Source organism: Aquarana catesbeiana, linkage group LG01 (assembly GCF_042186555.1).
Source record: "Aquarana catesbeiana isolate 2022-GZ linkage group LG01, ASM4218655v1, whole genome shotgun sequence".
Taxonomy (NCBI): domain Eukaryota; kingdom Metazoa; phylum Chordata; class Amphibia; order Anura; family Ranidae; genus Aquarana; species Aquarana catesbeiana.
The window spans coordinates 80871376-80892201 of NC_133324.1; the positions used below are offsets into that span (position 1 = coordinate 80871376).

The 20826-nt window shown below is 41.0% G+C and overlaps 1 protein-coding gene across 1 annotated transcript in view; it reads right to left on the reverse strand.

The window, feature by feature from the left end:
• Positions 1 to 1788: 1788 nt before the first annotated feature.
• The window catches only part of AMACR (alpha-methylacyl-CoA racemase), a 102914-nt gene continuing 83876 nt past the window's right edge, over positions 1789 to 20826 (reverse strand). The window contains exon 6 of the mRNA XM_073620870.1: positions 1789 to 2330. Coding sequence (XP_073476971.1) covers positions 1921 to 2330 — 410 coding nt within the window. The 3' untranslated portion in view covers positions 1789 to 1920. The remainder of the gene's footprint in view (positions 2331 to 20826) is intronic.

The window sequence follows — 20826 nt, forward strand, 5'->3', positions numbered from 1 at the left end:
AGGGGAGAAATTAACTCATCCCACTAAGTACTTACATGTCGATTAAGTCTAGGCCATGTGAACATGAAAATTGGTGGCTGCTTGAAATGTTCATCCCGGGAGCTGAGGAAGGGGCCTGCAGGAAAGCCAGACGCACACAATGATCCCCAGAGAAAAGGAAAAAAAGTGGTCAAAAAGAAAACTTTTGAGCTCCAATGCTGTAAAAGTGAATAAATCAGGTAGACTATGAGTATATGAAGGTGTATTATATAATTGAAAAGTACTGAACAGTAAATGGGGCCCAACACCAAGATAAAAAGTGAATACAAATCCTCAGCTCCTGGGATGAACATTTCAAGCAGCCACCAGTTTTCATGTTCACATGGTCTAGACTTAATTGACATGCAAGTACTTAGTGGGAGGAGTTCATTTCTCCCCTCCTTTACATATATAGTCTCCCTTGTGTTTTGGTGTAACTTTGGACCATATCGTTTGTTTATGCTTTTTTACAGACATTGTTGCACTCGCCCCTGATGTGGTAGGAAACCACGAAATGTGCCAATTTTGATGCACCATTTTCTTTTTAGATGGTTTCATTTCATCCACTCCCAAGCTACCCCACTATGCTGCTTTTCAAGCGATTCTTTACTATGGACAATTGTCCAATACCTCAATACGTCATCTCCAAGTTGCTACGATTGTTTTTATGAATATCAGGTCCATAATATGTGATTGTTATGCTTATTTACTATGCATGTACTCATATTGCCATGTCATGTTTAATGAATAAAACATGTCTTGTTACATTGACTCATCTTCGACATGCTAGATCTACCTCATTTAAAGTACCAAACCCTCTTTTTCTTGCATATAGATAGGGATGGAGCTGTGTGAACCCACAAACTTCATTTCAAGTCCCAAACCCCCCTCTTTTTGTTTCACAATCCCTTCAGCCATCCAGGACACTCCTCCTGATTGGCTGAGAAAGAGCAGCAGCACCATTGGCTCCCGCAACTGTCAAAGTCAGTCAGCCAGTCAGGGGACAGAGGGGGCGGGGCCAGGCTGGGCTCCATGGTCTGAATAGATACATGGAGCTCTGACTCGGCTTGGGTGCCCCCTGTAGCAAGCTGCTGGCTAAGGGGCACTCAAAAGGAGGGAGGGGCTAGGAGCAACAGAGGGACCCAAGAAGAGGAGGATCGGGGCTGCTCTGTGCAAAAACAACTGCACAGAAGAGGCAAGTATGACATGTTTGTTATTTAAAAAAAAAAAAAAAAAAAAAAACCCACGAGCCTTTGGAGCCTTTGCAATAACTTTAATGAATGTTATGCATTAAGATAAAAAACGTGTGTAGCAGCCACCCTAGCACACCCCAATTACTTACCTGAGCCCCATCTCTCCACAGCTATGTCCACGAACGTCTAAGCCATCCAGGACACTTCTCCCGATCGGCTGATACACAGCAGCAGCGCCATTTGCTCCTGTGGCTGTCAAAGTCAGCCAGAGAGAGGGGGCCGGACCGGGTCCGGGCTGAATGGACACACGGACCTGTGACTCGGCTCGAGTGCCCCCATAGGAATCTGCTGACTGCGGGGGGCACTCGATAGGAGGGAGGGGCCATGAGCAGCAAAGAGGGACCCGAGAAGAGGAGGATCTGGGCTGCTCTGTGCAAATCCACTGCATAGAGGAGGTAAGTATAATATGTTTTTTTTTTTTTTTTTTTAAACAAAGACTTTACAATCACTTTAATATGAGAACTACATATAAATTAAAGTGAATATAATTCACATGTAATAACCAGTATAAACAACATAAATGTAAAGTGTTTTTATTTTATCAAAAAATATATCAACTGTAAAAATTTCAGTTATTTAAAGTATTTTTGAAGTAGTGGCAATTATATGCAATTAAATGAATCCTCAATTTCCAGTTCTACAAGTAAAATTATAATTGTGATTTTGGCTTATTGAGGGCAATTGCTCCAGAAACCTGAAGATCAGAAATTTCTTTAGCAGAAAAGCCATTTTCGGAGAGTACTTCATACGTGTGCTCTCCAACTAAAGGATCCCTGCCCATTGCAGGAACAGCGGGTGTTCTGGAAAGGACAGGTGCCGGCCTTGGGCTCACTTCTCCTTCATCGTTGCAGACAAAAGAACCTCGTTCTTTATTGTGTGGGTGTGCCGCTACATTGTCAAAGGTCAGAACGGGCGTCACGCAGGCATCGGTGCCGTCAAACACCTCACACCACTGTGCTTGTGTCTTTTCCAGGAATCTTCCAATAAACATCTTCTTCAGTTTGGGCCACTCAGTGTAGCTCATCTGACCAGGGAGGTCAGAGGGGTCAAGGTCAAGACCTGCAGGGAATCAGAGAACAGGATATATATCACCACACGACATGCTAAATACAGCAATTATACAGGTGTCCTTACATAATACTGTAGATCAGCTTTTCTCAACCAAAGGAACCCTTGAAATATATCTTTCTGGTCTCAGGGAACCCCTGCTAAAAATGACCGTATCCACAATTCATGATACATTAGTGTGATGGTCAGTGGGAAGAATGCTCCTTACACTTGTGGTCATTGGGAAGAACTACCCTTTCGCAGATGGTCAAATTTATAATGGAGTCAGTGGGAATTTATCTGGGAACTGGGAGAGGCAAAAATTGCTCACTGATCAGGGAACCCCTAACAACCTTTGGGGGAACCCTAGGATTCCATAGAACCGTGGTTAAGAAACCCTGCTGTAGATCAAGGTTTTTCAACTTGACTAAGGCTCGGTTCACACTGCATGCCGATGCAGCTCCCAGCAGGGGTCCTGTGCGTCCTGGTTCACCGTTTCAGGTCCAATATCAGCCCGAATTTTGGGCTGAATTCGGACCTGAAACATACCAAAAAAGACGCACAGGGCTCCTAGGCAAGTTTGCACCGGAGCCGCATTGGAGATATGTGAACCGGCTCCATAGAGAGCCGGTCAAAATCTCCCGCTATTGCGAATTGAATGCGGGGATCGGTCTCCTCCTCCAGGCAGTCCCATCCCCCACAGTTAGAACACATATGAGGAAACACATTTACATAGGTACATAGTGGGTGAGGTCGAAAAAAGACACAAGTCCAACCCATGTGTGTGATTATATGTCAGTATTACATAGTATATCCCTGTATGTTGTGGTGGTTCAGGTGCTTATCTAATAGTTTATTTAAACTATCGATGCCCCCCCCGCTAAACCACAGCCTGTGGAAGGGAATTCCACATTCTTGCTGCTCTAACAGTAAAGAACCCTCTACGTTGTTTAAGGTTAAACCTCTTTTCTTCTAATTTTAATGAGTGGCCACAAGTCTCGTTAAACTCACTTCCACGAAAAAGTTGCATCCTTATTGTGGGGTCACCATTATGGTATTTGTATATTGAAATATCCCCTCTCAAGCGTCTCTTCTCCAGAGAGAATAAGTTCAGTGCTCGCAAGCTTTCCTCATAACCAAGATCCTCCAGACCCTTTATTAGCTTTGTTGCCCTTCTTTGTACTCGCTCCATTTCCAGTACATCCTTCCTGAGGACTGGTGCCCAGAACTGGACAGCATACTCCAGGTGCGGCTGGACCAGAGTCTTGTAGAGCGGGAGAATTATTGTTTTATCTCTGGAGTTGATCCCCTTTTTAATGCAAGCCAATATTCTGTTTGCTTTGTTAGCAGCAGCTTAGCATTGCATGTCATTGCTGAGCCTATCATCTACTAGGACCCCCAGGTCCTTTTCCATCCTGGATTACCCCAGAGGTTCTCCCCCCAGTGTATAGATTGCATTCATATTTTTGCCACCCAAATGCATTTTTACATTTTTCTACATTGAACCTCATCTGCCATGTAGTTGCCCTCCCCATTAATTTGTTCAGGTCTTTTTGCAAGGTTTCCACATCCTGCGGAGAAGTTATTGCCCTGCTTAGCTTAGTATCACCTGCAAATACAGAGATTTAACTGTTTATCCCATCCTCCAGGTCATTTATGAACAAATTAAATAGGATTGGTCCCAGCACAGAACCCTGGGGGACCCCACTACCCACCCCTGACCATTCTGAGTACTCCCCATTTATCACCACCCTCTGAACACGCCCTTGTAGCCAGTTTTCAATCCATGTATTCACCCTATGGTCCATGCCAACTGACCTTATCTTGTACAGTAAACATTTATGGGGAACTGTGGCAAACGATTCTGCAAAATCCAGATACACCACATCTACGGGCCTTCCTTTATCTAGATGGCAACTCACCTCCTCATAGAAGGTTAATAGATTGGTTTGGCAAGAATGATTCTTTATGAATCCATGCCAATTACTGCTAATGATACCGTTCTCATTACTAAAATTTTGTAATTTAACCCCTTGATTGCCCCCTAGTATTAACCCCTTACCAGCCAGTGACATTTATACAGTAAATCAGTGGCTATTTTCAGCTCTGATCCCTGTATAAATGTCAATGGTCCCAAAAAAGTGCCAAAAGTGTCCGATCTGTCCGTCGCAAGATCACAGTAAAAAATATAATCGCTGATCGCCGCCATTACTAGTAAAAAAATTAAATAAATAAAAATGCCATAAATCTATCCCCAATTTTGTAGACGTTATAACTTTTGCGAAAACCAATCAATATACGCTTATTGCGATTTTTTTTTTTTTACCAAAAATATGTAGAAGAGTATATATTGGCCTAAAATGATGAAGAAATTGTTTTTTTTGCTTTTTTTTTGTTTTTATTTGGGATATTTATTATAGCAAAAAAAAAAAAAAAAAAAAAAAAAAAAAAAAGTATTTTTTTCAAAATTGTCGCTTTTTTTTGTTAAAAGCGCAAAAAAATAGGAGAAGAGCCGCACTGGCTCTTGAACTTCACTGTTCTCGGCTCATCGTACGTCTTGACGTTCGGAATTTCCGACAAGATTTGTGTGACTGTGTGTATGCAAGACAAGTTTGAGCCAACATCTGTCGGAAAAAATACATGGATTTTGTTGTCGGAATGTGCGATCGTGTGTACAGGGCATTAGAGTTGTGTTAATTTGAGAAAAATATCCTGCTCCTCCGATTTCATCACTATGATTAAAAATAACCAATTGCCGACTGGCTAGCTGCCATAACCCCAGTATTGTTTACTATGGGCGATTCTGTGTCAGATAAAAGTGGTCCTGTGGGCGCAATCACCACAGGATCACTTTTAGGAGGTGTCGGAGCCGTTGGTAAAGCCCGGAAGCGATATGATGCAGCCGTTTGCTGGGCAGGAAGTCGAGTGAGGACAAGATGGCCCCCACTCCTCTCTATGCCCTTGGAGGACCAACCTCTGAGGTCACGTTCTCGTCAAAACAAATTTTTTTTTTTAAACTACTTGTCGCAGTCGTACTGTGGCAAGGTGGCACGGCTACGCGAATCTACGTACCTGTAGGTCGTTTTGTGCACTAGCCCGTGTGGGTGTGCACGCACTGATTGGCCAGAGGAGGAGCCAATCAGCGGGTCCAGGGGATGCGATGTCCACCATCCACCCGCGATTGTTCCCCACAGAGGCAGAATGGGGATCTGCCTATGTAAACAAGGAAGATCACCGTTCTGACAGGGGAGGACACAGAGATCATGTCTTCCTGCTAAGCAGGAACACGGATCTCTGTGTTGCCCCAGTCAGTCCACCCCCCACACAGTTAGAAAACACTCCCAGGGAACACACTTAACCCTTTGATCGCCCCTGGTGTTAACCCCTTCCCTGCCAGTGTCATTAGTACAGTAACAGTGCACATTTTTAGCACTGGTTTCCAAAAAAGTGTCAGTATCAAATTTGTCCATCTCAATCCTGTTAAATAGTTGATCGCCGCCATTACTAGTAAAAAAGAGAAAAAATACAAAATTCCATAAAAATATCCCATAGTTTGTAGACGCTATAACTTTTGTGCAGACCAATCAATATACACGTATTGGGATTTTATTTTACCAAAAATATGTAGCAGAATACACATTGGCCTAAATTGATCAAGGAATTAGATTTTTTACTGGATATGTTTTATAGCAGAAAGTAAAAGATAGTGCTTTTTTTCAAAATTGTCGCTCCGTTTTTGTTTATAGGGCAAAAAATAAAAAACCGCAGAGGTGATCAAATACCATCAAAAGAAAGCTCTATTTGTGGGAAATAAAGGACATCAATTTTATTTGGGTACAGTGTCACATGACCGCGCAATTGTTAAAGTAACGCAGTCCGAGATCGCAAAAAATGGCCTGGTCATGAAAGGGGGGGGGTAAACCTTCCGGAGCTGAAGTGGTTAAAGTCAAAATACAAAAAAAAAAAAAGATTTTTCTTTTGCTTTCAAAAGGTTAAATTAGAGATCTAAGTTCTTTTTGACCCCAGATCTCAAAATAATGAGGACCCGTCATGCTCATTTCTATTACAAGGGATGTTTACATTAGAAATAAAAAAATGATCACAAAAATAAATAAAATGAAGGATCAGTGAAAAAAAAAAAAAAAAACACAACAGCTCTACAAAAACGAGCAGGGCCCTCCGATTCCTACTGTATTAAAGTGTATTGTATTTGTATTGTCTACCCTCAAGTTGTAAAGTGCTACATAAACTGTCAGCGCTATATAAATCCTGCATTATAATAATAATAATAATAATAATAATAAAATTAAATTCTTATTTATTTTACTTAAGTGCCCCATTCCCCCATGCTCACGCGGAGAAGCAAACGCATAGGTAAGTCGGGCCCCGCATATGTAAACGGGGCATATGTAAAAACGGTATTCAAACCACACATGAGGTATCGTCAGGACCGTTAGAGTAAGCGCAATAATTCTAGCACAAGACCTCCTCTGTAACTCTAAACTGGTAACCTGTAAAAATTTTATAGCATCGCCTATGGAAGTACCGTAGTTTGTCGCCATACTATGAGCGTGCGCAGTTTTAAAGCATGACATGTTAGGTATCCATTTACTCGGCATAAAATCATCTTTCACATTATACAAAAAGATTGGGGTAACTATTGTGGTTTTTTTTTTATTATCATTCATTAAATTGTATTTTTTCCAAAAAAATGGCGTTTGAAAGAGCACACAAATACAATGTGGCATAAAATATTGCCATTATTGCTATTTTATTCTCTAGGGTCTCTGCAAAAAAAAAAAAAAATCTATACACACACACACACACACACACACGTAAATGTTTGGGGGTTCCAAGTAATTTTCTAGCAAAAAATATTGGATTAACGATTTGACAACACTATTAGAAAAAAAAAAAATCAAAGGAACATTCTATAAATTTTATTTTTTGTAATTTAAATTCTACTGGTATAATGCCAATGCTTGATTTTCTAAAAAATAATTAAATAAAAATTAATGAAAAAAGTAACGAAATTAAAAGCAATCGTATCATGTATACCTGCATGACTTTGGTAGATTATAGAGCTAAACAAAGAAAAGTGTAAAACAAGATAAATCATTGCTTATTCTACAACGATATTCTAAAATGGCCTGGACAGATTTGGTGGTACCCCTGGACAATTTTATAAAATGACTGCATTAGTGATATTTCAAGCTGATTTCTGTGATTTGGATCACACATTCCTTCAAACTTGTGACAAGTCAGCCTATTTAAATGAAGAAAAGTAAATCACTCCGCAGTTTGGTATCATCATGTGCACTACACAGAACATGGAACAAAATCCGCAAAGGAGAGAGTTTTGTGAGAAATATCAAATGTAAAGACCATAAGGTCTCGTTCACACGTGAAGTGCCCTCTGAGCAGTGTTCCTCATTGGATCGTACTTCAGAGGATATTTGACAGGCAATGAGGAGGCATCCTGGCCACCTGAATTAACCCTGTAAATGCTGCAATACTGTACTGTAGCCCTACTGACTTGCATTGTTTGCATTTGGTGGCAGTGATGCCTGCCAAATGTGTTATGCTTTTTATTTTTTCTGTGGCTTGTGTACAGCCCTGAGTGGCTAAATGCCCAGGTTCAGGTGGACAGGTTTTGGCAGTAAAACTGAGGCTTAACTTCCTGGTTTTACCGCCCCCTATCGGCACATTTATTATAGGTACTTATACAGTGCCTTGAAAAAGTATTCACACCCCTTGACATTTTCCACATTTTGTCATGTTACAACCAAAAACGTAAATGTATTTTATTGAGATTTTATGTGATAGACCAACACAAAGTGGCAGTAAAATGATAAATGGTTTTCACATTTTTTTTACATATAAATATGTGAAAAGTGTGGTGTGCATTTGTATTCAGCCCCCCTGAGTCAATACTTTGTAGAACCACCTCTCACTGCAATTACAGCTTCAAGTCTTTTCGGGGGATGTCTCTACCAGCTTTGCACATCTAGAGAGTGAAATGTATGCCCATTCTTCTTTGCAAAATAGCTCAAGCTCTATCAGATTGGATGGAGAGTGTCTGTGAACAGCAATTTTCAAGTCTTGGCACATATTCTCAATTGGATTTAGGTCTGGACTTTGACTGGGCCAATCTAACACATAAATATGCTTTGATCTAAACCAGCCATCTGCAATTAGCGGACCTCCAGCTGTTGCAAAACTACAAGTCCCATCATGCCTCTGGGTGTCATGCTTGTGGCTGTCAGTCTTGCTATGCCTCATGGGACTTGTAGTTCTGCAACAGCTGGAGGTCCGCTAATTGCATAACCCTGATCTAAACCATTCCATTGTAGATCTGGCTGTATGTTTAGGGTTGTTGTCCTGCTGGAAGGTGAACCTCCGCCCCAATCTCAAGTCTTTTGCAGATTTTAACAGGTTTTCTTCTAAGATTGCCCTGTATTTGGCTCCATCCATCTTTTTATCAACTCTGACCAGCTTCCCTGTCCCTGCTGAAGAAAAGCATCCCCACAGCATGATTCTGCCACCACCATGTTTCACGGTGGGGATGGTGTGTTCAGGGTGATGTGCAGTGTTAGTTTTCCGCCACATATAGTGTTTTGCTTTTAGCCCAGAAATATGATAACTAAAGAAGTGGACTTTAAAAGGCACACAGGTAGACTGTCTAAAAATAGTAAGACTGGTTTATTGGATACAAAATTCATAAGGTGAAAACAATTAAAACATACATACATACATACATATAAAAAAAAAAATAATAATAATATTCATGAGATTGGCATTTTATACCCCACTTCGTATGATACAGAGGTATAGTAGTATATCCGAAAAGGCAGAAATCGGAATTCCTGTAATGATGTTCCAGTTAGGGGTGTAGGTAAACAGGCTTATGGGTCAGGATGTGGATCCAGGTATAAATATTCTTTTATTTGCTCGACATGTTGCGCGTAGAGGTACGCTTCTTCAGACGCTGAATAGCTACCAAGAGACGTATCCTGTCCACATGGCTTGGCTCTATAATATTTGAGGTGTCTACCTCCATGAGCTGCTAGTCTGTTTTTCCCCATAAATACCTAAACAGACCATACAATTATATCAACACAGGGGTACAAACCAGTATCTATACCTCTCCAGTGGATATACTACTATACCTCTGTATCATACGAAGTGGTGTATAAGGTTATGTGTGGGGTATAAAATACCAATCTCATGAATTTTTTTTATATGTATGTATATGTAGTAATTGTTGTTTTCACCTTATGAATTTTGTATCCAATAAACCAATCCTACTTTTTTTAGACCGTCTACCTGTGTGCCTTTAAAGTCCACTTCTTTAGTTATCATATGTCCAATATTGGGACGCTGGCACACTGCTATCCGTGTACCCACAGTGTCACCCTGTGAAAGTACACAATAACCTGGAATTTCTCTAACTTTTAGCTCAGAAAATTAAATTTTGGTCTCATCTGACCAGAGCACCTTCTTCCACGTTTGCTGTGTCCCCCACATGGCTTCTCGCAAACTGGACTTATGAATTTCTTTCAACAATGGCTTTCTTCTTGCCACTCTTCCATAAAGGTCAGATTTGTGGAGTACACAACTAATAGTTGTCCTGTGGACAGTTTCTCCCACCTGAGCTGTGGATCTCTGCAGCTCCTCCAGAGTTACCATGGACCTCTTGGCTGCTTTTCTGATTAATGCTCTCCTTGCCCGGCCTGCCAGTTTAGGTGGACAGCCATGTCTTGGTAGGTTTGCAGTTGTGCCATACTCTTTCCATTTTTGGATGATGAATTGAACAGTGCTCCGTGAGATGTTCAAAGCTTGGGAAAATTTTTTTTTTTTATAACCTAACCCTGCTTTAAACTTCTCCACAACTTTATCCCTGACCTGTCTGGTGTGTTCCTTGGCCTTCATGATGCTGTTTGTTTACTAAGGTTCTCTAACAAACCTCTGTGGGCTTCACAGAACAGCTGTATTTATACTGGGATTAAATTACACAGGTGGACTTTATTTACTAATTTGGTTAATTCTGAAGACAATTGGTTCCACTAGATTTTAGTGAGGGGTATCAGAGTAAAGGGGGCTGAATACAAATGCACTCCACACTTTTCAGATATTTATTTGTAAAGAATTTGGGAAAACCATTTATTATTTTCCTTCCACTTCACAATTATGTGCCACTTTGTGTTGGTCTATCACATAAATTCCCAATAAAATACATTTACGTTTTTCATTGTAACATGACAAAATCTGAAAAATTTTAAAGGGATATGAATACTTTTTCAAGGATAGATAGATAGATAGATAGATAGATAGATAGATAGATAGATAGATAGATAGATAGATAGATAGATAGATAGATATATCAGTCCCTGCCCTCAAGGAGCTTACAATCTAAGGTCCCTAACTCACATTCATACACACACATACATATTCGGGCCAATTTAGACAGCAGTCAATTAACCTACCAGCATGGCTTTGGAGTGTGGGAGGAAACCGGAGTACCCGGAGGAAACCCAGGCAGGCACCGGGAGAACATGCAAACTCCAGGCAGGTAGTGTCGTGGTTGGGATTTGAACTGATGACCCTAGTATTGCCAGTGGAAGTGTTAACTGCTTAGCAACTGTGCTGCCCATGTGATTGAAGCCCAAGACAGCTCAAGACAGCTATCTCCAAACAGCTTGCCATTCCTATGACTACAGTTGCAAATATTATACGTTAAATCTGTATGGGGCACAGTGAAATCTCATGACTGTGCATAAAAATGGAAGAACACACTAAATAAAGTTTGGGTACACGAGAAAGGGTCCTTTTGGGAGTGAATACATGTTTTTAGTTAAAAAAATATAAATATATAAGGTTTTTTTTTTTTTTTTTTTTAATAATCGTCTCCTTTTGCTATCTATCATAGTACAAGAAGAGAGAAGTGAGAGGAACAGAGAAGGTGACAAAGCAAGGTATTTAGAACATCTCATTAACAAAATAAAAGATTTCCCAGCACATTTACCAGCCAGCAAAACAATTGACCCTGTACTACAAATCACGTCAAAACAGAGGGTTTTGTTTGCACACATGTGCAAATATATGTGGAAGCTACAGTGCCCACATCAAGACTCCTCTGTATACTGCAGACCTAACTGAATTTTTGAGTATATTGAGGGCATGTGTGCCCAGAGAGAGCCCACCCCTCCTTAACCTTCCTGGTGGTATGATTTCAGATTTTTGATGCTGAAAATGGTACAAATATTTTGCGTTTTATATTGTAGGCCTGTAATTCTTAGGGATAACTCACTTAAATCTGTCCAAACAAGAGTATCGTACCCGGGATGTCTACTAGAAAGTCTGAAAAACGAAATCATAAATTATAATATAATAAATCATTATAAAAATTATTCAATAATGTAATCAAAGCAAAAAACACTGAAATTTGCTCAGTTGCAGAATTGTCGCTGTCATAATTTTCAGTGTTTGATGACGGATTTCCCCACAAATCACCATCGCTCAATTCTGCGAGTGATTCTAATTTATTATCACCGTTTTCTAGCTGATCTAAAACCGCTTTTGATGTAAAGGGACAGTTTTGGTTGCTATGGACAAGCTCCAGGCAGAAAGAACACATTATATATATATATATATATATATATATATATATATATATATATATATATATATATATATATATATATATATATATACACACACACACACACACACACACACACACACACACACACATACATATACATATACACACATTATATATATATACATATACACACACACACACACACACACACACATACGGGGGGACATCGCAGGATCCTGGGGACAAGGTAAGTAACCTCTTCCTGGATCCTGCGATGCAATCCCGAGTGTGGATCGGGGTTACCACTTTTGGTACAAAGAATCCACCCCGAGCCACACTCAGGAATAGCGCTAGGGGGTTAAGGGCACATGGATGCACGTGATGCCCAGCAAAAAGCACAATGGCGACTGAAGACATCCAGCCTTTGCAGTAAGGCGGAATGGCAACGCATGTCATGAACAAACTTTCTTAGAACATTCTTTTCAAAAGAATATTTGTTCAAAATTCTGCCCATCTATGGCTAGCTTAATAATAAACAGCAATACTAATATACAATACTAAAAAATAATACTAATAAAATGAATACCAAAACGAATACTAAAAATAGTAGAACCCCAGTTCCAAAAAGTTGGAGATGCTGTGTAAAATGGGGAAGCAGGCTTAGGGTGGCGACACCAACAGACTCAACAAACTGATTCGGAAGGCCAGTGGATTGGAGTTGGAGTCTTTAACAACAGTGTTGGAGAAGAGAATGTTGTTAAAAGGTACGTTGAATCTTGGACAACTCCTCCCACCCACTCATAATCCGCCGGTCCGTCTACGGAGTATCATCAGTGGCAGGTTGCATCAACCACGATGCACCACAGAGAGACACAGGAAATCACTTTTTGCCTGTGGCCATCAAATTATATAATTATTTTCTGTGAAGGCAAGATGTGAAGATTCTGGTTTATAATCAGTATTTTTATGTAGTTTTTATAGTGTTGTTGGTATTATGTTAACCACTTCAGCCCCCGGAAGGATTTTCCCCCTTAATGACCAGGCCATTTTTTGTGATATGGAACTGCGTTTCTTTAGCTGACAATTGTGGTCGTGCGACGCTGTACCCAAATAAAATGGATGTCCTTTTTTTTCCCCCTACAAATAGAGATTTCTTTTGGTGGTATTTGATCACCTCTGCGGTTTTTATATTTTGTGCTATAAACAAAAAAAGACAGACCATTTTGAAAAAAAAAAAAAAAATTATATATAATTTTTTTTTTATTTTCTGCTATAAAACAATTTCTTCAGTAATTTAGGCCAATTTGTATTCTGCTACATATTTTTGGTAAAAAAAATAAGCGTATATTGGTTGGTTTGCGCAAAAGTTATAGCGTCTACAAGATAGGGGATAGATTTATGCCATTTTTATTATTTACTAGTAATGGCGGTGATCTGATTTTTAGTGGGACTGCGACATTGCGGGACAGATCGGTCACCTGACATTTTTTACACTTTTTTGGGAACCAGTGACAATATTACAGTTATCAGTGCTAAAAATATGCACTGACATTGTACTGACACTGGCAGGGAAGGGGTTAACATCAGAGGCGATGAAGGGGTTAACTGTGTTCCCTGGGTGTGTTTATTAACAGTATGGGGGATGGGCTGCCTGAAACGACACACAGATCCGTCTTCCTGCATAGCAGAAAGCTGTGTAAGAGTCCAACATATACCTACAAGGATTCACGCAGCCAAACCAACCTGCCACAGTATAACTGCGGCGGCTGGTTGGCAAGCGGTTATTATTTGCAGTAATGCTAGAGAAAGTGGTGTACTATTTGCATTTTGGTAGTTTGATTTTCTGTTATTTTTCAATCTGTGTTATTGATTCTGTTGTATTCAAATAGTATAGATGGTTTATTAAAGTGTAGGTTTTAATTTGTTTTATTTGGTACCAATTGCTGTTATTGGTAATTTTATTGTGTCTTGTTCTGTTCATTATTGTGATTTTGTATTGTCTTTGTTGAATGTAACTGTATCATAATCATTTCTCTTTGGGATTTTTAAAGTACCGTATTCTGAATCTGAAAAGCTACATAAAAAAGCTGAAAATCTCATAACTCCATATTTATTCACACTAAAAAATAGAAAACATGAAATGTTTAAATCGAGAATTTGAATTAGAATTGCGCGGTCATGCAACGCTGTACAAAATTTTTTTAACATTTTCTTCCCACAAATAGAGCTTTATTTTAGTGGTATTTAATCACTGCTAGGTTTTTTGGTAAAACACACTAAAAAAAAGACAGAAAATTTTTAAGAAAATAAAGTTTTAGTTTCTGAAGATTTTGAAAATAAGTAATTCTGTGCACTGATGAGGCATCAATAATGATCACTAGTGTCTGCCAACCCTCTCCTCCAATCCCTACACTGGCTCCCAATCACCCAGCAAATTAAATTCAAAATATTAACCACAACATACAAAGCCATTCACAACTCTGCCCCGAGCTACATCACTAATCTTGTCTCCAAATATCACCCAAATCCTCCTCTCCGCTCTTCTCAAGACCTACTCTCAAGCTCTTTTGTCTCCTCCTCTCATGCTCGTCTCCAGGATTTCTCCAGAGCCTCTCCCATCCTTTGGAACTCGCTACCTCCACCTGTCCAGCTATCCCCTACTCTTGCTACCTTCAGGCGATCCCTGAAAACTCATCTCTTCAGGAAAGCCCATCATGTCTCCAACTAATCTTTTACCACTTCCATCAGCTCATTCCCCACAGTTACCCACCCTATTAAATTGTAAGCTCTTCTGAGCAGGGCCCTCTTAATCCTCCTGTACCTTATTGTATTATAACTGTATTGTCTCCCTTTTTTACATTGTAAAGCGCTGCGTAAACTGTTGGTGCTATATAAATCCAATATAATAATAATAAGGCGGCAATGATTATGTGGCACTGATATTCAGCACCGATAAGTGGCACTCATGGGCAATGATAGGCAACACTGATGGGCAATGATGGACGGCACTAATGAAAATGCACTGAAAGGCAGCACTGACTGGCATCACTGATGGGCACTGATTGGTACTGCCCTGATAAGGGCACCGATAACCAGTGCCCTGATTACCTGTACAGTCTCCCCTGTGAGGAGATGCCACTGATCCTCTCCTCACACGCTGTCAATGTGAGGCAGGGAGAGCCGATAAATGGCACTTCCGTGTTTACATGTGATCAGCTGTGATTGGACACAGCCGATCACATGGGTAAAGAGCTGCGTAATCGGCTCTTTACCGAGATCGGGGTCATGCCCTCATGACCCGGACATCGTTCCCACAAAGTCAGGGTCATGCCCCCGCGGGCACGCAAGAGCAGTGAGCAGTGACACTGGGGTGATATTGCCCCAGAACGAGAGGGGATCCCACCCGTCATTTTACTATACGGCGAGCAGGAGGTAGTTGAATAAAAATAGGTCATTTTTTAATTGATGGCAGCACATAAGTGATACTAACAAGGAAGCGCTAGAAGAACATTTTGCAGCTAACTGGGTATAGAAAGAGCAACTTGGTGAGTCAGAGTGTCTAGAAGTAATGATTGGCAGAGGTTCAGCAATCTGAAAAGCTGCGTCTAAGAATTAAACAATTTAAGAACAATGTTCCTCAATGTAAAATTTCAAAGACTAAATATATCATCATCTATAGTACATAATATAGTCAAAGGAATCCAAGAATCTTGAGAAATCAGTGCGCAAGGGACAAGGCCAAAACACAATATTGGATGCCTGTGATCTTTGGGCCCTCAGATGGCACTGCATTAAAAACAGGCATGATTCTGTGATGGACATCACTGCATGGACTCAGGGATACTTCCAAAAAACAATGTCTGCAAGCACAATTTGCCATGCTATCCAAAAATGCAAGTTAAAGCTCTATCATGCAAAGAAGAAGCCATACCTGAACATGATCCAGAAAAGCCACCGTCTTGTCTGGGCCAAAGCTTATTCAACCACTTGCCGCCCGCCCGCCGTCAAATGACTGAGGGACAGTGTGGCTCTCGTTCTGGGTGGGCGTCATATGACAGTGCACCTGAATGGACGCTCGCGCCCCCTGCCCGTGGGGGCGTGCATCGCGGTGATCAAAGTCGTGCCATGTTGCTAGGACACGGCACGTCCCTGATCTCTGTAAAGAGCCCCTGATGCATCACTTTAATCATGTGATCGGCTGTCTCCAATCACAGCTGGTCACTTGTAAACAAAAGTGCCGGTAATCAGCGCTCCTCGCCTCACACTGACAGTGTTTGGCGAGGATGGGCATCTCCTCGCAGGGGACAGCAAGAGATGTAATCAGGGCACTGATGATTAGTGCCCTGATTACTTTAGAGTGCCACCAGTGCCCACAATCAGTGCCAACCAGAGCCAGCAATCAGTGCCCAATAGTGATGCCAGTCAGTGCTGGCTTTCAGTGCCACCCATCAATACCCAGTGCCCATTAGTGCCGTCCATCAGCGCCACCTATCCATAGTGCCCACCAGTGCTGGCTATCAGTCGCGTCATTGCCACCTATAAGTGCAGAATATTAGTGCCTCCTCATCAGTGCCACCTAAATCAGTGCCCATAAGTGCCGCTTCATTAGTGCCGCCTATCAGTGCCCCCTCATCAGCGCACATCAGTGAAGGAGAAAAATTACTTATTTACAAAACTTACTGACAAAAAAAAAAAAAAAAAAAAAAGCACATGGTTACAGTGTACAGTGCGCAATTGTCATTCAAAACAAAGTGGTTAAAGTGGTCTGTTGCAAAGTGGTAAACTATTCTGAGGTCAGATGAATCGAAAGTTGAAATTTTTTGACAACAATGGACACCGCAAGGAGAGGGACCTTCTGACTTATCAGCACTCAGTTCAAAAGCTTGCATCTCTGATGGTATGGGGGTGCATTAGTGCGCATGGAATGGGCAGCTTGCACATCTGGAAAGACACCAATGCTGCAAGATATATCCAGGTTTTAGAGCCGCATATGCTCCCATTCAAACAACTTTTTTTCAGGGAAGACCTTACATATTTCAGCAGGACAATGCCAAGTCCTATACTGCATCTATGACAACAGCATGGCTTCGTAGTAGTCTGGGTGCTTAACTGGCCTGCCTGCAGTTCAGACCTTTCACCTATTGAAAATATTAGGCACATCTTGAAATGAAAAATACATCAAAGATGACCCAGGATTGTTGAGCAGTTAGAATCCTATATCAGGCAAGAATGGGACAATATAGGCACAAATACAAAACATCAACATTATTTTACTATACATAAATGACTTGGTTCAACGTGGTTTACAAATGAATATTTGAATACTACCGCCTCATTAAACTACCATAAAAGAGACTGACCGAGCCAGTTCAAAATATATTCATATCATAAACTGGATGTGGTTTTTTTCTTCCTTCTCCAAACAAAAATTTCTATCTCATTAAGCAGGGGAATTTGTGAACTTTAGAAGAAGAATCTTAAGCTTTTAGATCCACAAGAAAAACTTGAAAGCATGCTCAATTTAACTATTAAATAGAGCAAGAAGACCGTGCTTTGTGTCACACGGTAAGCCTTTTGTCTCAGTGGGTAGGGTATTACAGAGTAGACTAATACATACGCTGTTCCAAATAGATAAAGACGAAGCATAAAAGGTCAGTTCAAGCTGTCGGATAATTTCCTTGACACGTATTTTCTGTATAATTGTTGGGTTGTTTCATAAAAGATCATATCTGGATTTCACGGAAACGGAAACATACCAAAAACCATTGAAAATCATCAGGAAGGTAGAATCTAATAATCAAGCTTTCTAGTGGAGGGTTGGGTAATGGTACTTGTAGGTTTGAATGAAAGTTCCACTTTTGATAGAAAATTGATACAAATTATATAATTGCCACACACACCATTTTATAAATTGAATAGTATTTATAAAATAGCGTTTCATTTCAATCTGCACCCAGCGATCATATTGAAATCAGGCAAAACAACCCAACTGTTGCTTATTTGCAACCATTGCTAATCGTTTTGTTCAGAGCTCCCCTGGAAATCGAGTGCCCTGCATAGAAAGCCTAACTTCAGACACACAACACCCATCTCTGTCCTTGAAGCCGAACTCCAGGAAACCACTAAATACACACAAGAAAAAAGGCTGGTTTCCCCATGTTCAGCGTTGATAATACCTGCAATGTAGATAATACCTGCAACATCTGGCTATGGATGATCATGTGATAGTATTGGTACTTGGCTCAGCACTGTCACATATGGGTGGGGAGATGGCAAGACCTGTGTAATGGCTTTTAGCAATTAGAAATCCAAGTAGAGCTTACAAAGACACACTTTCAGAGCCCCATAAAAGTGATCTCTAGAGCTGCTTAGATCACTTATCAGAAAGCCCCTTAGTAGCTGTTAAAGTAGTAGGTAGTTACATAGTTGGTAAGGCTGAAAAAACAAAACAAAACAAAAAAAAAAAAAAAACACACACAACACCAGTCCATCCATCGAACCGTTTTTTTTTTTTTTTTTTTTAAACTATCGATGTTCCCTGCTTATACCAATGCCTGTGGAAGGGACTTCCACATCCTTACCACTCTAATAAAAAAAACCCTCTAAGCAGTTTAAGGTTAAACCGCTTCTCTTCCAATTTCAACGAATGGCCCGCATGTCTTTTTAAACTCCCTCCCACTGAAAAGTTTTTTTTCCCCTATGCTAGGGTCACCAGTATGGTATTTGTATATCAATATATCCCCTCAAGTATCACTTCTCAAGTTCAATGCTTGTAGTCTTTCTCCATAACGGCGGTCCCGTAGTCCCTTTATTAGCTTTGTTGCCCTTCTCTGAACTCTTTCCATTTCCAGTACATCCTTCCTGAGGACTGGAGCCCAGAACAGGACAGCATAATCAAGATGCAGCCGAACCAGAGTCTTGTAGAGCGGGAAAATTATCGTTTTATCTCTGGAGTAAATCCACTTTTTAAATGCATGCCAATATTCTGTTGGCTTTGCTTGCAGCAGCTTGGCATTGCATGCCATTGCTGAGCCTGTCATCTACTTGGACCCCAAAGATCTTTTTCCATCCTAGATTCCCCCAGAGGTTCTCACCCCAGCAAGTAACTTGCATTCGTATTTTTAGCACCCAAATGCATTACATTTTTCAATATTGCTTAGGCAAGTCGTTTTGTTTATCTTTTACCTATAGGTAAGCCTATAATAAGGCTTATCTGTAAGTACTGTAAACATGCACCGTTTAGGAGATATTTACTTGTGTAGCAGCAGGTGACGTCACCATCGTATACGATGTGAAGCAACGGCATACTTGTGACGTTCCTTCAGAGCTCTGTGCCGTGGCCTGGGACTCCTGCGTGCATGCAGGGGAATGACATCATCGTGGCTCGCCCATTCAAACCGCTGAAGCTCGCCAACCCGGAATGAAGACCGGGAAAATATTGAAGCCATGTCAGCGGTGACAGCGCAGCACTGGAAGGCATAGTTTTTAGGTACGTTTCACATAATGTGCTAGTATACAGTGCATACTAGCACATTATAACCTTGCAGGAGGAAAAGTTTTTTGTTTTTTACTTTTGATCAGTTTACTATCACTTTAAAGTGAAAGTTCAGTCAAACAAGCCAGTGGCGGCTTCAGTAAAGAAGAGAGATCACTGGCAACGGCGGCAGTGCCTATGTGATGATTTTACCCATAGGCTTGCTAAGGGGCATCCGCTGTCCCTCCTAATCTCTAAAGCTGGCACTGGGACCCAATCATGGGACCGGACAGGCTTTTATAGATGTGCCTTGGTAGATTAATGGGTTAATGTGACTTTTTACCTTGCTCTGTGCAAATCACAGGTTTACTTTCAGGACAGAATAGTTTTTCAAGGACATGCTGAAACAAATGGTAAATCACAATCCTCCTCTGACTACCAAGCGTATCCTCCCTTGCCAGAGACTGGTTCAGTGTCTGCTGGGCTGCAGCACCAATCCACTTATCAGTCCAACATCCCCGGCTTATGTCACCCATGACTGAGATCCTGAGATACACATGGAAAGGCAGCAAGCAGACATAATATACTGTCAAGTAAAAATCCAGACAAATCTACTTCAACAAAGCAACTAAATACAACGCTGAAACACACTTAGGAAATCATTTATTTACCCGTCAAAAGAAAAAAAAAAAAAAGTTACATATACTGTATATACACTACTGTGATTCACCCACACCAGCTCATCTATGCTGCAAAGCGTATGGTGAGTGACAACTTTCAAAGTCTTATTCTGCAGGGTCAGAGCCCCGTGTCCTGTCTGCTATTTGTATTACTAGTTGTGGGGCAAGGCTGATCACATTTCAGAGGGAGGTAGAGCAACGGCTGGCAGACGTTCAGGAGGCAATACTGCTGCCTTCTGAATTTGTTTTTTTTTTTGTTTTTTAATCCCAAAAGGGAATTTCACACCACAACCACAAGCTTGGCTCACGGCTGCAGCATGCTCTCATTCACCTCACTGTGTGAGTTTGACAAGTGGTGCCACCTGTCAAACCCTGCAGGATGAGTTGAGATTGCAGAAGATGCAAAGCAAAGTACTGTGGGCATGACATTACTATGGCACGGTCTGGTTGTAATTTGGGAATTTAGGTGGTAAAGATACAACCGTGGCTCAGCTACTTGTTTCTAGCCCTCCATGGCCACCTGTGTAATAGAACCCGAAGGGATACCCTTTTGTTGGTTGACCTAAGTTATTAAAGCTAGGTTCACACCATTGCCACATGCGGCTCCCAGCAGGGGTCCGGTGCATCCTGGTTCACCGTTTCAGGTCCGATTTCAGCCCCAAGGGACCAAAAGACGCACAGGGCTCCTGTACAAATTTGCATTGGAGCCACAGCGGAGATATGTGAAACGGCTCTATGATGCCCCAGTTG